The 23,762-nt window shown below is 34.7% G+C and overlaps 1 protein-coding gene across 3 annotated transcripts in view; it reads left to right on the top strand.

The window, feature by feature from the left end:
- The window catches only part of SREK1IP1 (SREK1 interacting protein 1), a 48,998-nt gene extending 25,327 nt beyond the window's left edge, over positions 1 to 23,671 (top strand). For 2 of the 3 annotated variants that reach the window (XM_061189297.1, XM_061189296.1), the window contains 2 exons: positions 15,157 to 15,229; positions 17,596 to 18,350. In XM_061189297.1, coding sequence (XP_061045280.1) covers positions 15,157 to 15,229; positions 17,596 to 17,785 — 263 coding nt within the window. In that variant the 3' untranslated portion in view covers positions 17,786 to 18,350. Of the gene's footprint in view, positions 1 to 15,156; positions 15,230 to 17,595; positions 18,351 to 23,305 lie in introns of those variants that run through there. The other variant, XM_061189298.1, reaches the window with a different exon arrangement.
- The last annotated feature ends 91 nt before the right edge of the window (positions 23,672 to 23,762 follow it).

Genomic DNA, 23,762 nt, shown 5'->3' with positions numbered 1-23,762 from the left:
AGTCCTTTCCTCATATCTCATCCCTTAATATTTAACAGTATTCTTTTAGTTCAGTACAGAAATGTATTTTGACAAATTTGGGGGCTTTTGTGGCTTAGTTTGGTTTTTTTGTTTTGTTTGTTTAGGAGAGTTTATGTTAAATACATACATGATTTTATTTAAAGATGGTTTACACTGCAAACTGCCTAGGGGAAAATGCCAAAATCAGGTATTTACATCTTGTCATAAATCTCTCTCCATCCCTTTAGTAACTGCTGGAATCAGATTCAAATGAATGACTTACAAGGGTGGTTTCAAGCTTCATAAAGATAGGACTTAAATGAATCCACAGGATAATTGGAGTAAAGCCTATATTTGGCTCAAATGTACTTTTTATTATAAGATAACTACAGAAGATATTTGCTAAGTGGTTGATTGGAAAACACAAGAGGGAATGGGAAATTTAGGTTAATGGGTGTAGGTTTGGAACTGCCTAGTCAGGCATTTAAAAGCAGTGAGAGTAGCTACAACGTGGTGACAAATATGCAGACAAAGATCTAGCAGCTGAACCTGCTGATACTGCTAGGATGAGTCTGCCATAGTATCCTAAAGCTGTCTCTAAAGACTGGATCATAATCTCTTGACTCCTGTGTGTTACACAAGAGACCACCACTCTTGCTTATCATTACAAAATTTAAGGGCTAAAGTACACAAGGACCTTCTACTCCAAAGTTTGGTTGTATCATTTTCCAAGAAGGTATTATTTTGCAAAAACGCAAACTCTTTTCCCTACTATGCTTGTGTATATTTCAACATTCTGTCTCAGAGGAACCTCAGTAAATAGAGGTGAACTTGTTTTAATAGTGGTAGTATAGAAACAGTGAACTATCAAAAATAAACTTTTGTCTTCAGTGCTTGAATTCTCATATCCTCTTATTATCACTACTGCTGGTTCCTAGGGTAAATGACCAGGAAAAAAAATTCCTGAACTCTAGAGCTAATATCTCTGTATAATCTAGTCAGTGGATTCCTTATCCGTCATTCCTAAATGGAAGAGGAAATTATTCCCAGAGCTAGTTTTATTTGTTTAATTTCTCATAACTTTTTTTTTAACTTACTAACAGTAGTTCTTCTAAACTTATGGTAGCTATAAAACAACAACAACAAAAAAAGACAGCTCTTCAAGAGAAAGTGAAAGTGACTATTTTAAGATCAAATCAAGTAGATTTCAAAATTAAGAATATTACCAGGGATAAAGAAGGTATTTTTTTTCTTTCATAGTGATGAAAGGGTCAGTCAAGAGAACACAGAACACCAACACTAGTATTCTATACCTAGTAACAAAATTTGAACTATATGAAGCAAACTCTGATAGAACTACCAGGGAAAATCCTTGTGGATAAAAAAAATCTACATTTATAGTCGGAGATTTCATTACAGTTCAGTAATTGTTGGAACAAGTAGGCAGTAAATCAGAAAGGATAAAGTATACCTGAATGACACTGTCAACCAACTTGTCCTGTTTAACATTTATAGAACACCTCACTCAACAACAGCAGAATACACAGTTTTTTTTTTTCTCAGTGCACACAGAACATCTACCAAGATAGACCTTATTCTGTGCTATGAAACAAGTCTCAATAAATTTGAGTGTTCAAGTCATGCAAAGTATCTTCTCTAGCCACAAGAAAATTAAATTAGAAATCGATAACAGGTAGCTTCTTGGAAAATTCCCAAGTAATTGTAGCCTAACACACTTCTAAATGTCCCATTGGGTCAAAGAAAAAAAAAGAGCCAAAGGAAATTAGAAAGTATTTTTCAACTGTATGAAAATAAAAATACAACATAACATTTATGAGATGTCCCTAAAGCAGCACTTAGAGGCAAATTTACGGCACTCCATGCCTGTATTAGAAGAGAAGTAATATCTCAAATTTATGACTTCAACTTCTACCTTAAACTCGAAAAAGAAGAGCAAATGAAACCTGAAGTAAGCAGAAGAAAGGACATAATAAAGATCAGAGGTGAAATCAGTGAAATGGAAAATAGAGAAACAATAGAGAAAAACCAGTGAAACCAAGAGCTGGTTCTTTGAGAAGATCTATAAAATTGAAAATTCACTATCCAAACTGATTGGGTTAAAAAAAAAAGTCATAAATTACCAGTATCAGAAATGAACGAAGTAACAACACTACAGATTACACAGATGCTAAAATAGAATATTATGAATAATCTTATGCCAATAAATTGGACAACTTAGATAAACTGGAAAAATTACTTGAAAGATACAAACTACCAAAACTCTTTCAAGAAGAAATAGGTAAACTGAGTGGTCTGCATCTATCACAGAAGTTAAATGTTTTAAAACTTTCAGCAAAGAAAACGCCATGGCTGAATGGCTTCTCATGAATTCTGCCAAACATTTAAAGGAGAAGTAATACCACTTCTACATAAAATCTTTTAAAAATTAAAGAGGGGATACTTTCCAACTCAACTTATAAGACCAGCATTACCCTAATAACAAAACCAGATAAAGACGGGCTTCCCTGGTGGCACAGTAGTTAAGAATCCGCCTGCCAATGCAGGGGACACGGGTTCGAGCCCTGCCCGGGGAAGATCCCACATGCCGTGGAGCAGCTAAGCCCGTGCACCACAACTCCTGAGCCCACGTGCCACAACTACTGAAGCCTGCGCGCCTAGACCCCGTGCTCTGCAACAAGAGAAGCCACTGCAATGAGAAGCCCGTGCACTGCAACGAAGAGTAGCCCCCACTCGCCGCAACCAGAGAAAGCCCGCGCACAGCAACGAAGACCCAACTCAGTCAAAAAAAATTTTTTTAATTTTAAATTAAAAAAAAAACAGATAAAGACATTACAAGGAAAGCAGAGACTCTCAAAAGAGAATTTTAAGCAATTCTAAGCAATTAAAAAAATGCTAGTAAGTCAAATCCAACAATATATAAAAAGGATAATATATTATGACCAAGTGGAGTTTATTGCAGGAATACAATATTTGTTTTACATTCAAAAGTCATTGTAATTTGCTATTTTTAACAGACCAAAGAAGAAAATCTGTAGTATTTTAAGAAAACCAATATTTTAAGAAAAATTATTTGAGGAAGTCCATCTTCCATTTCTTATAAAAATTTTCAGCACACTAGGAAAAGAAGGAATCTTCATCAGCCTGATAAGGGATGTCCATAAAAAACAGAAAGATTACACTATACTTAATGGTAAAAGACTGAATGTTTCCATAACATAAGGAACAAATCAAAGATGTCCATTCCTACCACTTATTTTCAACATTGTAGTGGGGATTCTAGTCATGTAATAAGGCAAGAAAAAGAAATTAGAGTCATCCAGGTTAGAAAAGGAAGAGTAAAAACTGTTTTTATTTGCAGATGACTTGATCATCTACGTAGAAAGCCTAGAAGGAAAGTTCTAGAACTAATAACTATGTTTAGCCAAGTTGTAGGATGCAAGATGAATCAATGGGCAAAAAATCAATGTATTTCTGTATGCTGGCAGTGAACAATCAGAAATTGAAATTTTAAAAATACGTATTATAATAGCATTAAAAGTATGAAATACTTAGGGATAAATCTGACAAAAGATGTGCAAGACTGAAACATACAAAACATTGATGAGGGATATTAAAGAAATGAATAAATCTAAAGATATACCATATTCATGGACTAAAAGATTCAATCTTTTTAAAAGTTAGTTCTCTTTGACATAAATTGTAGCAGTATCCTTCTGGATCTGCCTCCTAGAGTAATGAAAATAAAAACAAACAAACAAGTGGGACCTAACTAAACTTAAAAGCTTTTGCACAGCAAAGGAAACCATAAACAAAATGACAATCAAGCCACAGAATTGGAGAAAATATTTGCAAACGAAGCGACTAACAAAGGATTACTCTCCAAAATATACTAACAGCTCATGCAGCTCAATATCAAAAAAAACAACCCAGTCAAAAAATGGTCAGAAGATCTAAATAGACATTTCTCCAAAGCAGTTATACAGGTGGCCAACAGTCACATGAAAAGATGCTCAACATCACTAATTTTTAGAGAAATGCAAATCAAAACTACAATGAGGTATCACCTCACACTAGTCAGAATGGCCATCATCAAAAAGTCTACAAACAATAAATGCTGGAGAGGGTGTGGAGAAAAGGGAACGCTCCTACACTGTTGGTGGGAATGTAAATTGGTACAGCCACTATGGAGAATAGTATGGAGGTTCCTTAAAAAACTAAAACTAGAGCTACCACATGATCCAGCAGTCCCACTCCTGGGCATATATCCAGAAAAAACCATAATTTGAAAAGATACATGCACCCCAGTGTTTACTGCAGCACTATTTACAATAGCCGAGACATGGAAACAGCCTAAATGTCCATTGACAGCGGAATGGATAAAGATGTGGTACATATATACAATGGAATGTTACTCTGCCATAAAAAAGAATGAAATAATGCCATTTGCAGCGACATGGATGGACCTAGAGATTATCATACTAAGTGAAATAAGTTAGACAAAGACAAATATATGATATCACTTATATGTGGAATCTAAAAAGATGATACAGGTGAACTTATTTACAAAACAGAAACAGACTCACAGACTTGGAAAACATACTTATGGTTACCAAAGGGGAAAGGTGGATGGGGGATAAATTAGGAGTTTGGGACTAACATATACACACTACTATATATTAAAATAAATAATCAAGGACCTACTGTATAGCACAGGGAACTCTACTCAGTATTCTGTAATAACCTATATGGGAAAAGAATCTGAAAAAGAATGGCTATATGTATATGTATAACTGAATCACTTTGCTGTACACCTGAAACTAACACAACATTGTAAATCAATATAAAATAAAAATTAAATTTAAAAAATAAATTAATTAAAATGTCAGTTCTCTCCAACTTGACTTATAGATTCAAACTAATCACAATCAAATTCAAGCAGGCTGTTTTAGACACTGACAAGTCAATTCTAAAGTTCTCGTGGAAATGTAAAGAACCTAGAATAGCCAAAATACTTTGAAAAAGAACTAAAGTTGGTAAGATTAACACAGCCTACTTTCAGAACTTTCTGTAAAGCTACAAGTAATCCCAACAATGTGGTATTGATGTAAAAGTTGATTAGTGTAAGTGAATAGCACCATACATATATGGCCAATTCATTTTTTTTAAACTTTTTATTTTGAGATAATTGTAGATTCACATGCAGCTGTAAGAAATAATACAGAGAATTCCTTGTACCCTTTACCCAGTTTCCCTCATCTTCCAAAATTGTATTACAGTATCGCAGCCAGGACATTGACTTTGATACAACCAATGTACACAATATTTCTAACACTACAAGGATCACTCATATTGCCCTTCTATAGCCATACCTTTCCTCTTGTCCTTACTTAATCTCTGGCAACCAAAATTTTGCTATTTCTCTAATACTGTAATTTCAAAAATGTTTTATAAATGAAACCATACTTTTCCAGATTGGATTTTTTTCAATAGCTATAATTCTCTGGAGATTCACTCAGGTTGCTATATTTATAAATAGTTTGTTCCTTTTTATTGTTGAATAGTAGTCTGTGATATGGATACCACAGTTTAAGCATTCACCCATTTAAGGACATCTGAGTTGTTCCAGTTTGGGGCTATTACAAATAAAGCTGCTATCAACAGGATTTGGGTAAACATAAATCTTTATTTCTATGAGATAATTATCCAAGAGTACAATTGCTGGGTTTTATGGTAGTTGCATGTTTAGTTTCTTAATAAACTGCCAAACAGTTTTCCAGAGTGGCTATACTATTTTACATCCCTACCAAAAAATGTATGAGTGACCCCATTTCTCTGCATCCTCACCAGCATTTGATTTTGTCACTTTTAAAAAATCTTAGCTTTTTGATGATGTACAATTACATCTCAATGTAGTTTTAATTTATATTTCCCCAGTGGCTAATAATGTTAAACATTATTTCATAGTGTTGAGTGTTGAGTTCTTTACATATTCTAGATACTAGTCCTTTTTTAGATGCCTGGTTTGCAAATGTTTATCCCAATATGTAGCTTTTCTTTTCATCCTCTTAATAGGTGTTTCACAGAACAATAGTTTTTAATTTTGATAAAGTCCAATTTATTAATTTTTCCTCTTATAGATTGTGCTTTGGTTTCAAGTGTAACTCTTTGCCTGTCTCTTGGTCTCCTTTACTTTTTTCTAAAGTTTTTATAGTTTTATATTTTACATTAGGTCCATCATCCGTTTGATTTGACTATTGTATAAAATGTGAAACTTAGAGCGCTTAGTATTTTGCTTAAGAATGACCAATTGTTCCAGCACTGTTTGTTGAAAGGCTATCTTTCTTCCATTGAATTGCTTTTGTGCTCTTGCCAAAAATAAGTTGGTCCTATTTGTGTGGGTTTGTTTCTGGGCTGTCTATAATGTTCCATTGATCTATGTATCTATCCTGCCACCCAGTCTTGATTAATGTAGCTATATAATAAGTCTCAAAGTTGGAGGGACTGATTTTTTCTACTTTATTCTTCTTTTTCAAAATTGTTTCAACTATTCTAGTTTCTTTTCCCTTCCATATAAATTTTAGAATAATGTTTATATCTACAAAGAATCTTGCTGGGATTTTGATAGGCATTGCCTTAAACATGTTTATCAGTTTGGGGAGAATTGACACCTTTACTGTGTTGAGTATTCCAACCCATGAATGCAATATGTCTCTCTGTTTATTTAAATCTTTGATTTCTTTTCTCAGCATTGTGTAGTTTTAGGATTATACCTATAAATTTTTTTTTTGAAAAATTGTAAATTTTTTTTTAATTTCGTTGTCTGCATGTTCATTACAAGTATATAGAAATACAAATGACTTTATGTTTATCTTTTATCTTTGCTAAATTCACTGATTAGTTCTAAGAGTTTTTGGTAGATTCTTTGGAATTTTCTATGTAAACCATCATGTCATCTGCAAATAGGAACAGTTGTATTTCTTCCATTTTGATCTGTAAGCCTTTTGTTTTCCTTTCTTGATTTATTGCTATGGCTAGAGTTTATAGCACTATGTTGAAAAAGAGCAGTGAGAGATGAATTCTTACCTGGATTCCATTCCTAGGGGACAAAACCATACAGACCTTAATAGTTAGCTGTAAGTGTTTTTGGTAGCTGCTCTTTATCAAGTTGAGGAAGTTTCCCTCTATTCCTGTTTTTAAAGAGTTTTTATCATGAATGGGTGTCAGATTTTGCCAAATGCATTTTCTGCATCAGTTGATATGATCCTACAATTTTTCTTCTTTAGCCTCTTAATACAGTGGATTACATTAATTGATTTTTGAATATTCACCCAGCCTTGCATCCCTTGAATAAATCACACTTGGTCACAATGTATAACTTTTTTTAAATATTAAATGCTGAATTCTATTTGCTAATATTCTGTTAATGATTATTTGCATCTATGTTCATGAGAGATGTTAGTCTGTGGTTTTCTAATTTTGTACTATTTTAGTCTGATTTTGGTATCAGAGTAACATTAGCATCATAAAATATTGAGAAGAGTTTCCTTCTCTTCTATTTGTTGGATAAGATTGTAAAATTTGTCTTAATTCTTCTTTAAATGTTTAGTAGAAATTTTCAGTGTAATCATCTGGGCCTGGAGATTTGCTTTTCAGGAGCTTTTAAATTACAGACTCAATTGTCTTAATAGTTATAAGGTTATTGAAATTATTTACATCATATTAGATGAGTTGTGGCGATTTGTGTTTTTTGAGAAAGGGCTCCATATTGTCTAAGTTGTTAAATTTATGTTTGTAGAGTTGCTCATAGTATTCACTTACCCTTTTGATTTCTGCAGGGTCTGTAGTGATATCCCCATTTTATTGCTGATATTAGTAACTTGTGTCTTCTCTTTTTTCTTTCACAGTCTTACTAGAGATCTGTGGTGTTTTATTGATCCAGTTCTTTGTTTAATTTTTTCTTCTGTTTTCAATTTCATTAATTCTTGTTCTTATTTTTTTCCTTCTACTTGTTTGGGTTTATTTAGCTCCCCCCACCCAGGTTCTTGAGATAGAAGTTTATATTATTAATTTAAGACTTTACCTTTTTTTTATTGTAAGTATTTAGTGCCATAAATTTCCCTTTCAGCACTGCTTTAGCTGTGTTGCACAAAATTTGACATGTTGTATTTTATTTTTATTCAGCTTAATGTATGTTTTTAAATTTTCCTTAAGACTTCCTCTTTGCCCAGTGGATTATTTAAAAGTGTGTTGTTTTGTTTGGCATTTTATCTTTCTGTTACTGATTTCTCATTTGATTCCATTGTGGACAGAAACATACCCTGTATGATTTCAGTTCCTTTAAGTTTGTTGAAGTTTGCTTTATGACCCATGATATATTCTATTTTGGACGATGTTCTTTAGGCCCTCGAAAAAAAAAATTGTATTCTACTCTTGTTAGGTGGAGTGCTTTTTAAATGTTATTTAGATTCTGTTAATTTATGGTGTTGTTGAGTTCTTCTGTATCCTTGCTGACTTTATGTGTAGTTTCTGTCACTTGCTGAGAGAAGGATGTTGAAGTCTCCAACTATCATGGATTTGTCTGTTTCTCCCTTCAGGTCTATTGTTTTTGCTTCATGTATTTTTCAGCTCTGTTGTTTGGTGCATACACACTTAGGATTGCTATGTCTTGTTAGTGGGTTGAAACCTTTATTGTTGTATAATGCCTGTCTCTCTCACTGGTTATTTTCTTTGTTCTAAAGTCTGTTTTATCTGATATTAATATAGCCATTCTAGCTTTCCTTTGATGTTTGTGTTACATCTCCATTTCTGTCCTTTTGCTTTCAGTGTGCCTATATCACTATATTTGAGGTGAGAGCCTTATAGACAGCATGTAGATGAGTCATATTTCTCAATCAACTCTGCCAATTTCATTGGTATTCTTTTGAAGTTTAATATAATTATATGTTAGGGCTTAAATCTGCCATTTTATTATTTGTTTTCTGATTATTCTGTTTTTTATTTCTCTGTTCTTTTTTTCCCCTACCTTTCTGTGGGTTCCCATGGAGTATTTTTTTAGGATTGTCTATAGTGCTTTGATTTCACTATAGTGTCACTTGAACACTTGTACAGTTCCATTTTGATTTATCTATAGTGTCTTTGAATATATCCATAATGTTTAAAATTTTTTCTGTAGTGTTCTGTATAACATTTTCAATGGTTACTCTAGGTATTACATTATGTATACATAATTTATCATAATCTACTGGTGTTGTCATTTTACTAGTTCAAGTGAAATGTAGAAACCTAACCTCTCTTTATGTACCTTTACCCTCTCCCATTTATAGTCATCCTCAATATGTTCTCTACATACACATAGAACCACATCAGACACTGTTATAGTTTTTGCTTCCACCCTCAAGCATAATTTAGAAATTCAAAAGAAGGAAAGCCTGTTGCACCCATATTTTTGCTTACTGTGTTCTTTCTTCTTAATGTTACAGCATTTCCTTTCCATTAGATAACTTCCTGTAGCCATTCTTTTGGGGAATGTCTGCTGGTGACAGATTCTTTTAGTTTTCCTTTATCTGAGAGCATCTTGATTTCTTTTCATTTTTTTTTAACATCTTTATTGGAGTATAATTGCTTTACAATGGTGTGTTAGTTTCTGCTTTATAACAAAGTGAATCCGTTATACATATACATATATCCCCATATCTCTTCCCTCTTGCGTCTCCCTCCCTCCCACCCTCCCTATCCCACCCCTCTAGGTGGTCACAAAACACGGAGCTGATCTCCCTGTGCTATGCAGCTGCTTCCCACTAGCTATCTGTTTTACATTTGGTAGTGTATATATGTCCATGCCTCTCTCTCACTTTGTCCCAGCTTACCCTTCCCCCTCCCCATATCCTCAAGTCCATTCTCTAGTAGGTCTGCGTCTTTATTCCCGTCTTGCCCCTAGGTTCTTCATGACCATTTTTCTTTTTTTTAGATTCCATATATATGTGTTAGCATACGGTATTTGTTTTTCTGTTTCTGACTTACTTCACTCTGTATGACAGACTCTCGGTCCATCCACCTCACTACAAATAACTCAATTTCGTTTCTTTTTATGGCTGAGTAATATTCCATTGTATATATGTGCCACATCTTCTTTATCCATTCATCTGTTGATGGACACTTAGGTTGCTTCCATGTCCTGGCTGTTGTAAATAGAGCTGCAATGAACATTGTGGTACATGACTCTTTTTGAAATATGATTTTCTCGGGGTATATGCCCAGTAGTGGGATTGCTGGGTCGTATGATGGTTCTATTTTTAGTTTTTTAAGGAACCTCCATACTGTTCTCCATAGTGGCTGTATCAATTTACATTCCCAGCAACAGTGCAAGAGGGTTCCCTTTTCACCACACCCTCTCCAGCATTTATTGTTTCTAGATTTTTTGATGATGGCCATTCTGACCTGTGTGAGATGATATCTCATTGTAGTTTTGATTTGCATTTCTCTAATGATTAATGATGTTGAGCATTCTTTCATGTGTTTGTTGGCAATCTATATGTCTTCTTTGGAGAAATGTCTATTTAGGTCTTCTGCCCAGTTTTGGATTGGGTTGTTTGTTTTTTTGATACTGAGCTGCATGAGCTGCTTGTAAATTTTGGAGATTAATCCTTTGTCAGTTGCTTCATTTGCAAATATTTTCTCCCATTCTGAGGGTTGTCTTTTCGTCTTGTTTATGGTTTCCTTTGCTGTGCAAAAGCTTTTAAGTTTCATTAGGTCCCATTTGTTTATTTTTGTTTTTATTTCCATTTCTCTAGGAGGTGTGTCAAAAAGGATCTTGCTGTGATTTATGTCATGGAGTGATCTGCCTATGTTTTCCTCTAAGAGTTTAATAGTGTCTGGCCTTACATTTAGGTCTTTAATCCATTTTGAGTTTACTTTTGTGTATGTTGTTAGGGAGTGTTCTAATTTCATTCTTTTACATGTAGATGTCCAGTTTTCCCAGCACCACTTATTGAAGAGGCTGTCTTTTCTCCACTGTATATTCTTGCCTCCTTTATCAAAGATAAGGTGACCATATGTGCGTGGGTTTATCTCTGGGCTTTCTATCCTGTTTCATTGATCTATATTTCTGTTTTTGTGCCAGTACCATACTGTCTTGATTACTGTAGCTTTGTAGTATAGTCTGAAGTCAAGGAGCCCGATTCCTCCAGCTCCGTTTTTCTTTCTCAAGATTGCATTGGCTATTCGGGGTCTTTTGTGTTTGCATACAAATTGTGAGATTTTTTGTTCTAGTTCTGTGAAAAATGCCAGTGGTAGTTTGATAGGGATTGCATTGAATCTGTAGATTGCTTTGGGTAGTATAGTCATTTTTACCATGTTGATTCTTCCAATCCAAGAACATGGTATATCTCTCCATCTATTTGTATCCTCTTTAATTTCTTTCATCAGTGTCATATAATTTTCTGCATACAGGTCTTTTGTCTCCTTAGGTAGGTTTATTCCTAGATATTTTATTCTTTTTGGTGCAATGGTAAACGGGAGTGTTTTCTTAATTTCACTTTCAGATTTTTCATCGTTCGTGTATAGTAATGCAAGAGATTTCTGTGCATTAATTTTGTATCCTGCTACTTTACCAAATTCATTGATTAGCTCTAGTAGTTTTCTGGTAGCATCTTTAGGATTCTCTATGTATAGTATCATGTCATCTGCAAACAGTGACAGCTTTACTTATTCTTTTCCAATTTGGATTCCTTTTATTTCTTTTTCTTCTCTGATTGCTGTGGCTAAAACTTCCAAAACTGTGTTGAATGATAGTGGTGAGAGTGGGCAACCTTGTCTTGTTCCTGATCTTAGTGGAAATGGTTTCAGTTTTTCACCATTGAGAACGATGTTGGCTGTGGGTTTGTCGTATATGGCCTTTATTATGTTGAGGAAAGTTCCCTCTGTGCCTACTTTCTGGAGAGTTTTTATCATAAATGGGTGTTGAATTTTGTCGAAAGCTTTCTCTGCATCTATTGAGATGATCATATGGTTTTTCTCCTTCAGTTTGTTAATATGGTGTATCACATTGATTGATTTGCGAATATTGAAGAATCCTTGCATTCCTGGGGTAAACCCCACTTGATCATGGTGTATGATCCTTTTACTGTGTTGTTGGATTCTGTTTGCTAGTATTTTGTTGAGGATTTTTGCATCTCTGTTCATCAGTGTTATTGGCCTGTAGTTTTCTTTCTTTGTGACATCTTTGTCTGGTTTTGTTATCAGGGTGATGGTGGCCTCGTAGCATGAGTTTGGGAGTATTCCTCCCTCTGCTGTATTTTGGAAGAGTTTGAGAAGGATAGGTGTTAGCTGTTCTCTAAATGTTTGATAGAATTCGCCTGTGAAGCCATCTGTCTTTTCATTTTTGAAGAATATTTTCACTGGGTAGAGGATTCCAGGATTCCACTTCTTTCTGGCTTCCATCTTTTCTGATAAGAAATCTGCTTTCATTCTAATTGTTTTGCTTCTATAAGTAACATATCATTTTTCTCTGACTGCTTTCAATATTTTTTCTTTGTCATTAGTTTTCAGAAGCTTAATTATGATGTTTCTTGATATGAATTTCTTTGAGTTTATTTTGAATTTGTAGGTTTATGTCTCTTACCAAATTCAGGAAGTTTTCAGCAATTATTTCTTCAAACACCTTTTTTTTTAGCCTTCCTTATCCTCGCTTTGCAGGACTCTAATGACATAAATATTAGCTCTTTTGCTGTTATCCCACAGGTTTCTGAAGCTCTGTTCTTTTTAAGTCTTTTTTCTCTCCATCATTCAGATAGGGTGATTTATATTGTTTTGTCTTCCAGTTCAGTGATTATTTCCTCTGTGTTTCCATTCTGCTCTTGAGCCCTTCCACTGAGTTTTTTATTTCAGTTTATTGTATTTTTAGTTCTAAAATTTCTTTTTGTTTCTTCTTGGATTTTTAAAAAATTAATTAATTTATTTGTTTTTACTTTTGGCTGTGTTGGGTCTTTGTTGCTGTGTGCAGGCTTTCTCTAGTTGCGACGAGCAGGGGCTACTCTTTGTTGCAGTGCACAGGCTTCTCATTGTCGTGGCTTCTCTTGTTGTGGAGCATGGGCTCTAGGCGTGCGGGCTTCAGTAGTTGTGACACGCGGGATCTAGAGCGCAGGCTTAATAGTTGTGGCACACAGGCTTAGTTGCTCTGCGACATGTGAGATCTTCCCGGACCAGGGATTGAACCCGTGTCCCCTGCATTGGCAGGTGGATTCTTAACCGCTGAGCCACCAGGGAAGCCCTCGTCTTTGGATTTTTTATTTCTTTGGGGATTTCTATTTTTTCATTTGTTTCAAGCATGTTCATAGTTGCCCATTTGAAGCATTTTTATGATGGCTGCATTGAAATCTTTTTCAGATAATTCTAATATTTCTGTCATTGTGGTGTTGTCATCTATTGTTTAATTTTGTATTCAATTAGAGGTCTTTCTGGTTCTTGATTTGATGATTTCTTTTCAGTTGAAATTTGGACATATATAAAACTCTGGCTTTTCTTTAAACCTTTTGTTTTATCTGATTTTCTCTGGTACCACTCCAGAAGGAAAATTGAGGATGCCAACTTGTTACTGCCAGATGAAAATAAAAGTTCAGTTTCACCACTCAGCCTCCACCAAAACCTAAGGTGGACCCGGCTTCTTGTTACTGCTGGGTGAAGGTCGGAATTTCAACTCCCTGTGTGGTGCCCCCTGACACCATGGTGAGGGTAGTCTTGTTACCACTGGGTGACAGTGAAAGCACTGACTTTCATTAGGTCTCTTCTGACAATACTTAAGCGTGGAGGGGAGGAGTGCCTCATTACTGCTGGGTGGGGTTGGAAGTCCAGGCTCCTTGCGTGGTCTCCACTGACACTGTTAATGTAGGTCTTATTACTGGTCAATGGGGATGAAAGTTTGGCTTACCACTTAGACTTCTCAGTAAGGGGGATTGAGATATCTCATCACAGACTCACAGGGGGAAGTCTATGTTCTTCACTCAGCCTTTGGTAACATGGGTGGGGGTGGTGCCCCATTTTTTTCTGTGGTGTTTGGCTGGAAATGGCAGTTATTATCTAAAAGTTTCCTGTCACTAGGCTGCCCCTTTCTTGGTCCTTTGGCTAGAGAGAGCAGGCTATTGTTGGGGTATTTTTGTCTGCACCTGTTGATATTGCCAGGTTGCCGGCTTCTTCAGCTGTAATTCTGGGCTATATAAAGCAAAAAGAAATTTCAGGGAACTCAGCAGTGTGTCGTTTTCTGGATTTCAAGATCCCTAGCTAGTGTCTGTCTTTCCACCTTTTACAGTCTTCTTATGCTTGTTTTTATAATGTCTGGGGTTTGTAGTTATATTTAATGGGAGGAATAGGAAAAGTACATCTACTTCATCTTCCTAGAAGCAGAAGTTCAATTGATTTTTGACAGAGGCGAAAAGGCAGTTCTGTATAGACAGAACAGTCTTTTCAGCAAATGGTGTTAGAATAAAAGAATATCAAAAAAAGTGTTAAGTGAAAGAAATAAGTTGGAAAATATTATATATTATATGCCACAATCCATTTTTCAAATGAAATAAAAACTTGGGACTTACATGTAATTATGTTCGTATAAGTGAATGTTTGTGTGTATTTGGTTATGTATAGAGAAAGCCTAGAAGAATACACACCAAATTGTGTATTTAAAAAACAAGATAGAGAATAGTATGTATTCTCTCCTTCCAAGATACCAACGACATAAATATTAGATGTGGTTATTGTCCCATGACCCTAGGATTTCATGATCCTAATTTTGCTTGAAAAAGAAGATTTTTAAAATTATACATGATTGTATTGTTTCGTTTCTTAAGGCCTGGAATAGTACCCACCAAACTGTCGACAATTGATTTGCTTTAGGAATTAGAAATGAAATATTTGAATTTTTTACTTAATGTACTTAGTAGATTTGAAATCTGTATTAAAAGCATATAGTACTTTTATAATGTTTTTAATGAGTAAAAATAATCAAGAAAGGGGACATTGTTACAAAAAAAGTGCAGTATCCTAACCAGTGAAATTCACCAACCAACAACCAAAATCAAAAAATGTATACATACCATATTAGTATATAAACTGATGGTGACCTGATTCTTTCCCCTCAACACACAGGAATAAATGAAGAAGAGGAGAAGAAAAAAGCAAAAAGCAAAGAGAAAATCAAGTTGAAAAAAAAAAGGAAAAGGTATTTTTTTAACATTTTTTTTTAAAAAGCAGGACTGTGGATCTAGATGGATTATAAAATTTTATTTTTCATGTTATAGTCCAGTTAATTTAATATTATCTTTATGAGAGTTAGATGTTCAGTTGTTTCGGTAAAATAACAAAATCCTTCATGTCAGGAATCAAAAATAAAGTCAGCACTCAGCCACCTTAAATTTTCTTTTTTGGAGCAAATCAAGGTATAAATAAATAACAGCCCCATCCGCTTCTTTTATGTATTCTATTTGTATTCTAGAATTTTTAAGTTTTAGAACATCAGTTAAGTTTTTAATTGGACGTATGTCTAAATTCTTCACATATATATTTTGTCCTCATATGTATGAAGTTGGAGCTTAAATATTTGTATTCTCAAAATATCATTGCCATGGCTAAGAAATTAATTTATTAATAGGATTTATTTACTCACTTGTCATGCTAAAAATACCTTCAGATCTTTCAGAATTCTCATCAGCCACCTATGAATTTTTACTATCAACTCTTTTAACAACAACTGGTTAAAGAAATTGATCAAAAGACTTAAGAGGCAACTTCTTCCTTGGTTCATGGAACTTTCATTTACACTAGAATAAACACGTACATATAGACACTTTTTAGGGCATTTATCAGGTAGTAATATCTAGCTTGGACCTTAGTTCTCTGACAGTAGGTTCTGCACATCAGGTGTTGTCACTTTTTAGTTTTTATAGAGCATGTAATATATACATTCTAACACCCTCAGCTACTTTATAAATTGGAAAAGTTAACTCACTTTCAGGTGTTGGGAGTTAATAATGTTTAAGAACTAACACAAGAAGGTAGAGCTCAGTGTATCTTATAGTCTGATGAGTGTATTGTTTAATCATTTGCATTAGCACGGCATGTGGATCGCTTACAGGAGAAGTGAGATTTTCTGTTTTCTTCCAAATTTTCATGTACTGGTTTTAGAGTAACGTATTATTTACTCAAGCCTCTCTACCTTGGGCCTCACCCACCTCAGACAGGGCCTGAAATTAAAAGAACTTTTCTAAGTACACTTAGCAAAGGTAACGCCCCCTGATGTGGTTGCTCTGCCAAAGTGTAACATTCTGCCTTAAAGAGAACCCAGGTCCAGAAAGCCAAATAAAAAAGTGCAGGCAGAGAAGCAGCGCTGGTTAGAATGTAGAGGTCAAGCAGGTCTTTAAACAGGAAAGCAGGCAAGAGTTGAGAAAAAGAGTTGAAGAGAGTGCAAGAGAATACATGAGAAAATAAGCTCAGGAGATGGCCAGAGTCTGAGAAGGTGGACAAGGAAGAGGAAGGAACACAATGCTACAGAAACGGGGGAGGCTGAGAGTCCCTGATCAAGGAAGGCAGTCAAGGAATTCACACAGTGAGTCACTCTACAGACACAACCTTGTAGTCTCATGTGTTTACTTTGCCTTCTACTGTATGTCTCTTAGGTTTTCTTAGTTTGGGTTTTAACTTCTAATGTTTAGATCACTCAGCTATCTCTGGGATGCCTTTTAGATTTTAAATTAACTCAGTTTCTGTTTTGTCACACATATTTGGGGTTTGGATATTGTCGCACATCTTTTTATACATCTCTTAAGAGAGATGGATTTTTTTGTTCGTTTTTTGTTATTTTTCATTAGAGGAAAGAATTCTACAGTTTATTTTCCCAATTTAGTATTCGAGTAATATAAGAAAAATAAAGTATAATGATAAGTTATTCTCATTCATTTATATAGAGTATGCATTTAAAAGCATTCTTTCTGTAACTAGTGAAAATTATTTCAGAATACAAGTGTTCATCTGTATCACTCTGCATGTAAAAGAATCAAGTACTTTAACTTGAAAAATAAAATAAAACAAAAGTGCTTTTATTTTGCTAATTTTCAGCTTTCATTCATTTATACGGAGGTACAACTGTAGCCCTTTTTATATAATTGTATCCTTTGTGGCTCTTTTAAGAGAATATGCGAACAAGTTATTATATACACAAGTGAATTGTGTATATAATGAGGGTTGGTAAATGCCATTTTCTTTGCCTTATAAGAAAGATTTTGAAGTGTACACAGGATGAAAAACTGAAAATCACAGAAAAATTATTTCATCCTTACTGAATTTAAAACTCATAACTAGAACTGAGCAGAATAGAGACATTTGTTTTGTTAGTTTCTCTTGCTAAGTGGCAAAAACTCTGAATACAGTATTTTAAGAGAATACAAATATATAAAGCACATTTTGTTTGAATTCCTTTATATTTATACTCCCACCTTGTTCCAAGAAGGATTTAAGGCAGTTCAAATTCCATTTAAATGTACCCATCAACCATAAATACAATTATCAGTCAGCATGCATTATTACTCATAGGTCTTATTCATCCAGTTCCACTGAAGAGGACACTTCAAAACAAAAGAAACAAAAATATCAGAAGAAAGAAAAGAAAAAAGAGAAAAAGAGTAAGTCAAAAAAGGGGAAGCATCACAAAAAGGACAAAAAGAAGAGAAAAAAGGAAAAGCATTCCTCTGCCCCTAATAGTTCTGAAATCTCCAAAAAGTAACTGAGACTTTGGCCTGAACCATTAAATTTAAAAATTTGGTTTTGAAAATTATTAGACTTTCCTTGAAATTTGCTATATAATTATGCTTTGCAATAAATCACAGCCTTTTCCATATAGACATTTTTTCATATATGGGGCCATTACTGTCTGGCAGTATTTTAATGTACTATGATTATAGAGTATTGAATCAGTCTTATTACTTGATAGCCATGCCCCAAGTATGGATACTTGTGCAACAAAACTCATCGTTTTTGGTATTCCTCTGTGTGTGTGTCTGGCTAGTGTTATTACTTCATAAGTTGATTGTAAATGGCTTTACTACAGTCAACACAGGCAATCCACGTAGCAGTTAATGAGTACTGCTGAATTAAGTGTCCACCTTCCAGTGTTAAAGTGAGGTAGGGGATAATGCTTTGCGCTTGACACTGAAAAATTTCATAGCTTTATGTCCTATGGTAATGTATAAAGAGAGTGAATTCTTCACTGTTGTTTTTAAATCTTGGCTTTTTTTGGATGTCACAGGAGATGAAGCTGCTTTATTGGTCTTGACCAGAACTTTTTAAATGAATGGCATCAGCAGGAAGATGATAATGAAAATATTTATAACAAAATTTCACTGTTTTCTGAGATGCAGAGTTCCTAGTACCTGCCTCCTTGGTTTTTGTATCAAAATATTTCTTCCTTGCTTAAAAAGACAAGTCTAGTTCAGCCTACTTGTAGGTCTCGTAGAGATGATGCTGTGTGGGGCAGGATTTTTAAGATAGACTCCTGGGTTGTTTTACAAATATGCCATATTGGCATGTCTTAAAGAGATACCTCAAACACAGAACTTTTTATTTAGGAGGATAACAGCTAAATCTTCATTAGAACTTATTTTTATTGTATTCGGTATGTAAATTTTATGACGCTTGTTTCTATGAGTAATGTGGAAATTTTTTATAAATGTGAACATATATATATATTTGTCTGAAATAATTTGTAGTTTTGAAGCAGGTTTCCACTGAACTTATGGTTTCATAAATGACTAGTTTGGGGTGTTTCTCTCTTTGACTTCAATCATAAACCTCAGGAGCAGTGACAAAAATTTAGGATTAAGAATTTTATTCTGTACTTTTTAAAATTTAAGAGTCAGGGAGTTACATCATGAAAGCCTTTATATAACAATGGAAATTTTATATGAGTCAGCATTTTCAAACACATAGTTGTAGATATAAATGTTTCTACATTTTTTTAATTTTACAATGATCAGTGTTACTTACTTTGCTGAATACTTGGATATCCCTTATGTCCAATAAGTTAAATACTTATTATTGTAGCAGCATCGAAAGTCAACTAATTATCATGGTACAGCACCAAAGATTGTAAGTACCTCACTGTGGTGCAGTTATAAATTTTCAAATTGGTAGCCTACAGACATGGCTGCAGGTGAATTCATTATGATGAAATCAGGTAAGTACACATAACCTCACAGGCTGGAAAGGTGTACTGATTCTTCCTTCACCCAGCACTCCTATCCGGCATGACCTCAGTAAGACTGGGAGAGCCTCATAACTCCTCTTAGCATATGCTTACCTTGTGCAGATTCTAGGGAAGCTACATCCACATCCTTTTTCTAACATTACAGCCATGGAAGTGCTCACACTTGTAGCTTTTCCATAACCTAACTTAGTCCTATGGCCTCCTTAAAAGGAAATCCTCTTGTTTAAATAGCTTAGTTATTTGGAGAGAAACACAGAGCTACTAGGTTTTTAAGGGTTTGTTTTGCCTTTGCTGTAGTTTATGTATTTTTGAAAACTATATTTTATGAAAATACAATCCTTTGGTTATCAGTATGAAAAAAATAAGTAAAAAAAAACCTTTAAAAAATGATTAGAAAATGCTACATGCAAACATATGGTCTCGTCCTATTGAGTGTGTAACATGGTTAAAAATGATAATTGTAGTGACACGAGAGTTGATCCAGTTATTTGTAAGTTTTACTTCTGTTAATTGAAGAGCTAATAAGTTGGCTCATCAGATTTGTTATCTGAATGGTGAGACAATCAGTGGCTCAGGAGAGTTATATAAAATTCAGGCCTCATTAGCTAATAGAGTTCGCAAATTAAAAGATTTTAATGTTCAGTAATTTTTTTCCCCAGAAAAAACTCTTGGAATTATTCTTGAGTAAATTTCCCATAGTCTGAGAATAGTTTATGAAAGATCTCATCTGAATAAAATTCATTTATTTTTACTAAAGTAATTTTCTTCTGAAGTGATCTTGTTATTATTATTGGGATTGGATGCAAATCTCACTAATATATTGTAGGAGAAAATTAGTGACATTTCCTCTCAGGCAATATGTAGCATAAGGAAAACTGAACTTAATAGTAAAAATCCAAAAGTCCTAGTTGTCGGCGCTTCCATTGCAGGGGGCAGGGGTTCAATCCCTGGTCGGGGAACTAAGATCCCGCATGCCGCACGGTGGCCAAAAAAACAAGTCCTAGTCGTTCTGGGTACCTGTGTGACCTTCAACAAAGTCATTTACCTTCTCTGGGCCTTGGTGTCTTTCATCTATAAAATATTGTACCAAATTATCTCTGAGATCCCTTCTAGTCCTTAATATATATGATTATCAATACTTCAAATAATATTATTTTAGAAATTATTTTCATTTAGAATATAAATTATTATATTCATTTATAAATTGTTACAGATAAGCAGGTAGCATTCTGTAAACGGTAAAAGTTGAATTTATTAATATAACTGTTAAACATATGTTACTTCTTTAAGCAGATAATTGGTATTTGGTTCATATCCTTACCACCCAGTGTATGTTATTTTCACTAGATGCAGACAGAATTTATGTTTAGATTTGTATCTGTAACCTGATTATCTGAATACTTTGAGACTATTGCTTTTGGGCTGATGGACCTACGCCCCATGCAGTTCCGTATTTCTTTTCTCCATATCTTCTGTTGGCTAAAACCTCTCAGAGGGATCCCCAGTTCTTCATACTTAATACATATCTGTTTACATCTTTGGTTCTTTGAGGCTAAAACATCAGTGAATAAAACAACTGTGTGTGTCTGTATTTACGACTCATTCTGTCTAAAATTACATAGGCCTAGGTTACCTTCAATTAAACTAGATTGAAGAGTTATCAATAATAGTCTTGTTAAATGCCATTGAGTCCTTTCTTCAATAAACATTTACTGAGTGCCTAGCATGGCAAACGCTATGTTAAATACCAGGGATACGGAGATAAATAATACACATTTGCTTCCCTGAAAGGAATTCACAGTTTAGTTGGTAGGAGAAACAGCAGAACTCATCATTAGGTATTAAGTGCAGTAATTGGGTTTATAGAAACACACGGGAGTACCTAACAAAGTCTGGAGAAGTTAGAAGACGCTACTTAGAAAAAGTAATGCCTGCAGTGCATTTTGATTGAGGATGAGAGTGGGAGTTGACAGAATGAGTACTGTGAACAAAGCCCACAATAGAAAAAGCTGGGGTGTGTGTGTCAAGAATTATAAGCCCTGTGTGGGGCAGGAGTGGTAAGAATTGAGACCACCATTCTAAGTTCTTAGGTACAAGAGAAGGAGGTTTTATGTTCCATGTTTGGGAGCTTGGACTTTATCTGTAAACAAGAGACGCCATTAGAGAGTTTTAAGGAAAGAAATGACTTTTATTGAGGTTTGGTTTCATCCATTTCATAATCCAATCCCACAGTTTTTAAAGGATGAAATTAGTCTAATTAAAAGCCCGCATAGAAAATAATTTGAATCTTTGATATTCTATTATCTGATCTCTTATTCTAGGCCCACTTTTCTTTCTAAGTTCTGATTTCTAAAAATTACAGTCTTCTAAAAAGCTACTATATTCTTTATCAGACCCATCCCCAGAATTAAATGCATATGTACATAATTTGAAATGTGTTTTGCTTTTAATTTTATTTTAGGTTATTTTTGACTGGCAGAATATATTGTGTTGTTAGTATTTTCAGTTGATATAAATCATTTAAAATATATTTTCCTATGCAGACTGTCGTAATTTGGTAAGGCTTCTTTTAATATTTTTAATATTGATTTGACTATTTTAATATTTAAATCAATATTATGAATATTATGAAGTGCAACTGCTTCAAAGTCACAGTGACACACACCAGCTGGTCTACTAGATAGCCCTGTCGCTCTCCCCCAGGTTTCCTGGCTTGGCAGGGAATGCTCCACAGATTCCAACTGATACTAAGTGCTGAGACTCAATTTTCCTGGGCAGTTGGCATCCAAAGAACAGTAGGGTTTGTTACGCCAGCTCAATGATAATTTCACTTGCGAAGCCCAGGATCTTCAGACCTCACTTGTCTCCTCCCAACTCCTCTAAAATTTTGCAAAGCGCCAGAGAATTGGGTTGCCTCTTGTAGAGCACAGCCCGTGATGCATGCAGCCATGCCCAGCCCCAGTTTGCCTGTCCCACAGGTTGGGAAGAGTCTGGGGAACCAGGAGCATTTTGCTGGCCCTGAGTCTCTAAGTTTCCTGCTTCTTGTCTGGCCTCTGCTCTTCCCCTTGAGCAACAAAAGTAGACTTACCAGTGCCTTAACTAACTTTCTCAACCTAGATTTTCACCTGAGGCAACATCTAATTAGTAATATAATTATTAATATTTGTGTATCACGATAGCCAATTTTCTGGGATTTTTTTTTATCAAAGCTGGATAAAAGATCAAGAAGTACCCACACTTTATGTGCTTTCACAAAAATAGATGAAAATTCTTTGCTTTTATGACCACATAAAATGTCATTTTTGTAATGGAAATGTTTCAACTTTCAGACTTCACATACACTCTGAGCAATTTTAATATTTAAACGTTGGCAAAACTGCTCTTTTTGAATGTGAAATCCAACACTGGCAGTAGGAAGTTGCAGTAATGATCTGGAACTGTGCTGTCAGTGTAGCCACATGTGGCTATTGAAATTTAGATTAATTAAATGAAAATGTGTCTCTTCAGTTGCACTAGCCACATTTCAAGTGCTGAGTAGCCACATGTGGCTAGTGGCTACCAGGCCAGTCAGTGCAGATATAGAAAGAACATTTCCATCATCACAGAAACCTCTACTGGACAGCGCTGGAATCCCCAGTTCTTAGTAGAAATTTTGACAGGCTAATGATCAAAAGTTTCTAACCCTGAGCTTTGCATGCCTGAGAGCCATAAGGCATTCCTTTCTCTTCCCCCAGCAGACCAGAGAAGCTGTATTTGGCACATTTTGAAAGGCTAGTCTTCCAACTACAGAAACTTTGTACAACACGGTAGATGTGTTCAGCAGAGCCAGCTTAAAATTAATTCTGTTTTCCTATTGAATTCCATTATAGGACCAGGTCTGTGTTCTTATAATAGAAATCACATTTATGAATAAAAATCTTTTAAAACAATTTTAATTTGCAGAAACTGTAGTTTTATTTCTAGATGTCTAAGTGATACCACTGCAGTAGCCTTAGGTGGGACCAGAGAACTAACTTGTTTGTTTTATAACTTTCATTCTAGAAATTCCTTAGGAACTTTATCAGTGAAGGATTTTTGTTATGGTTATCCCTTGCAGAAAATATTTATCATGCAGGTTATACATAGTGATACATTTTGTTATTGAATGTTAGTTTTTATGAAGGCAATAATACATTGTGTGCTCAGCAAATCCCCTAAAAAAGGCATGGGTTGATTTCTAGGAGACTTAAGAACACACCACTTCTCGTTCATAAGGCCACCCCCCGAGATTTACCTATCTAGTACTATCTCTTATAAAAATAACTGCCTCGAAGTGCGAGAAACTTGTGAAATGCTGGTGATGTGACATAAACTTCTCATTGTTCTTCACTGACATAGGTGTGCTTATCTTGTTATTGATAAATTCTATAATTTCTCCTGAAGTATTAACATAATTTCATGTAATGTAGAAACATCTTAATTAGCAAATAAAAGTAAACTTATGCACATGGAAATCTAT

Source organism: Eubalaena glacialis, chromosome 4 (genome assembly GCF_028564815.1).
Source record: "Eubalaena glacialis isolate mEubGla1 chromosome 4, mEubGla1.1.hap2.+ XY, whole genome shotgun sequence".
Lineage (NCBI taxonomy): Eukaryota > Metazoa > Chordata > Mammalia > Artiodactyla > Balaenidae > Eubalaena > Eubalaena glacialis.
This window is presented reverse-complemented; position numbering and strand designations above follow the sequence as displayed.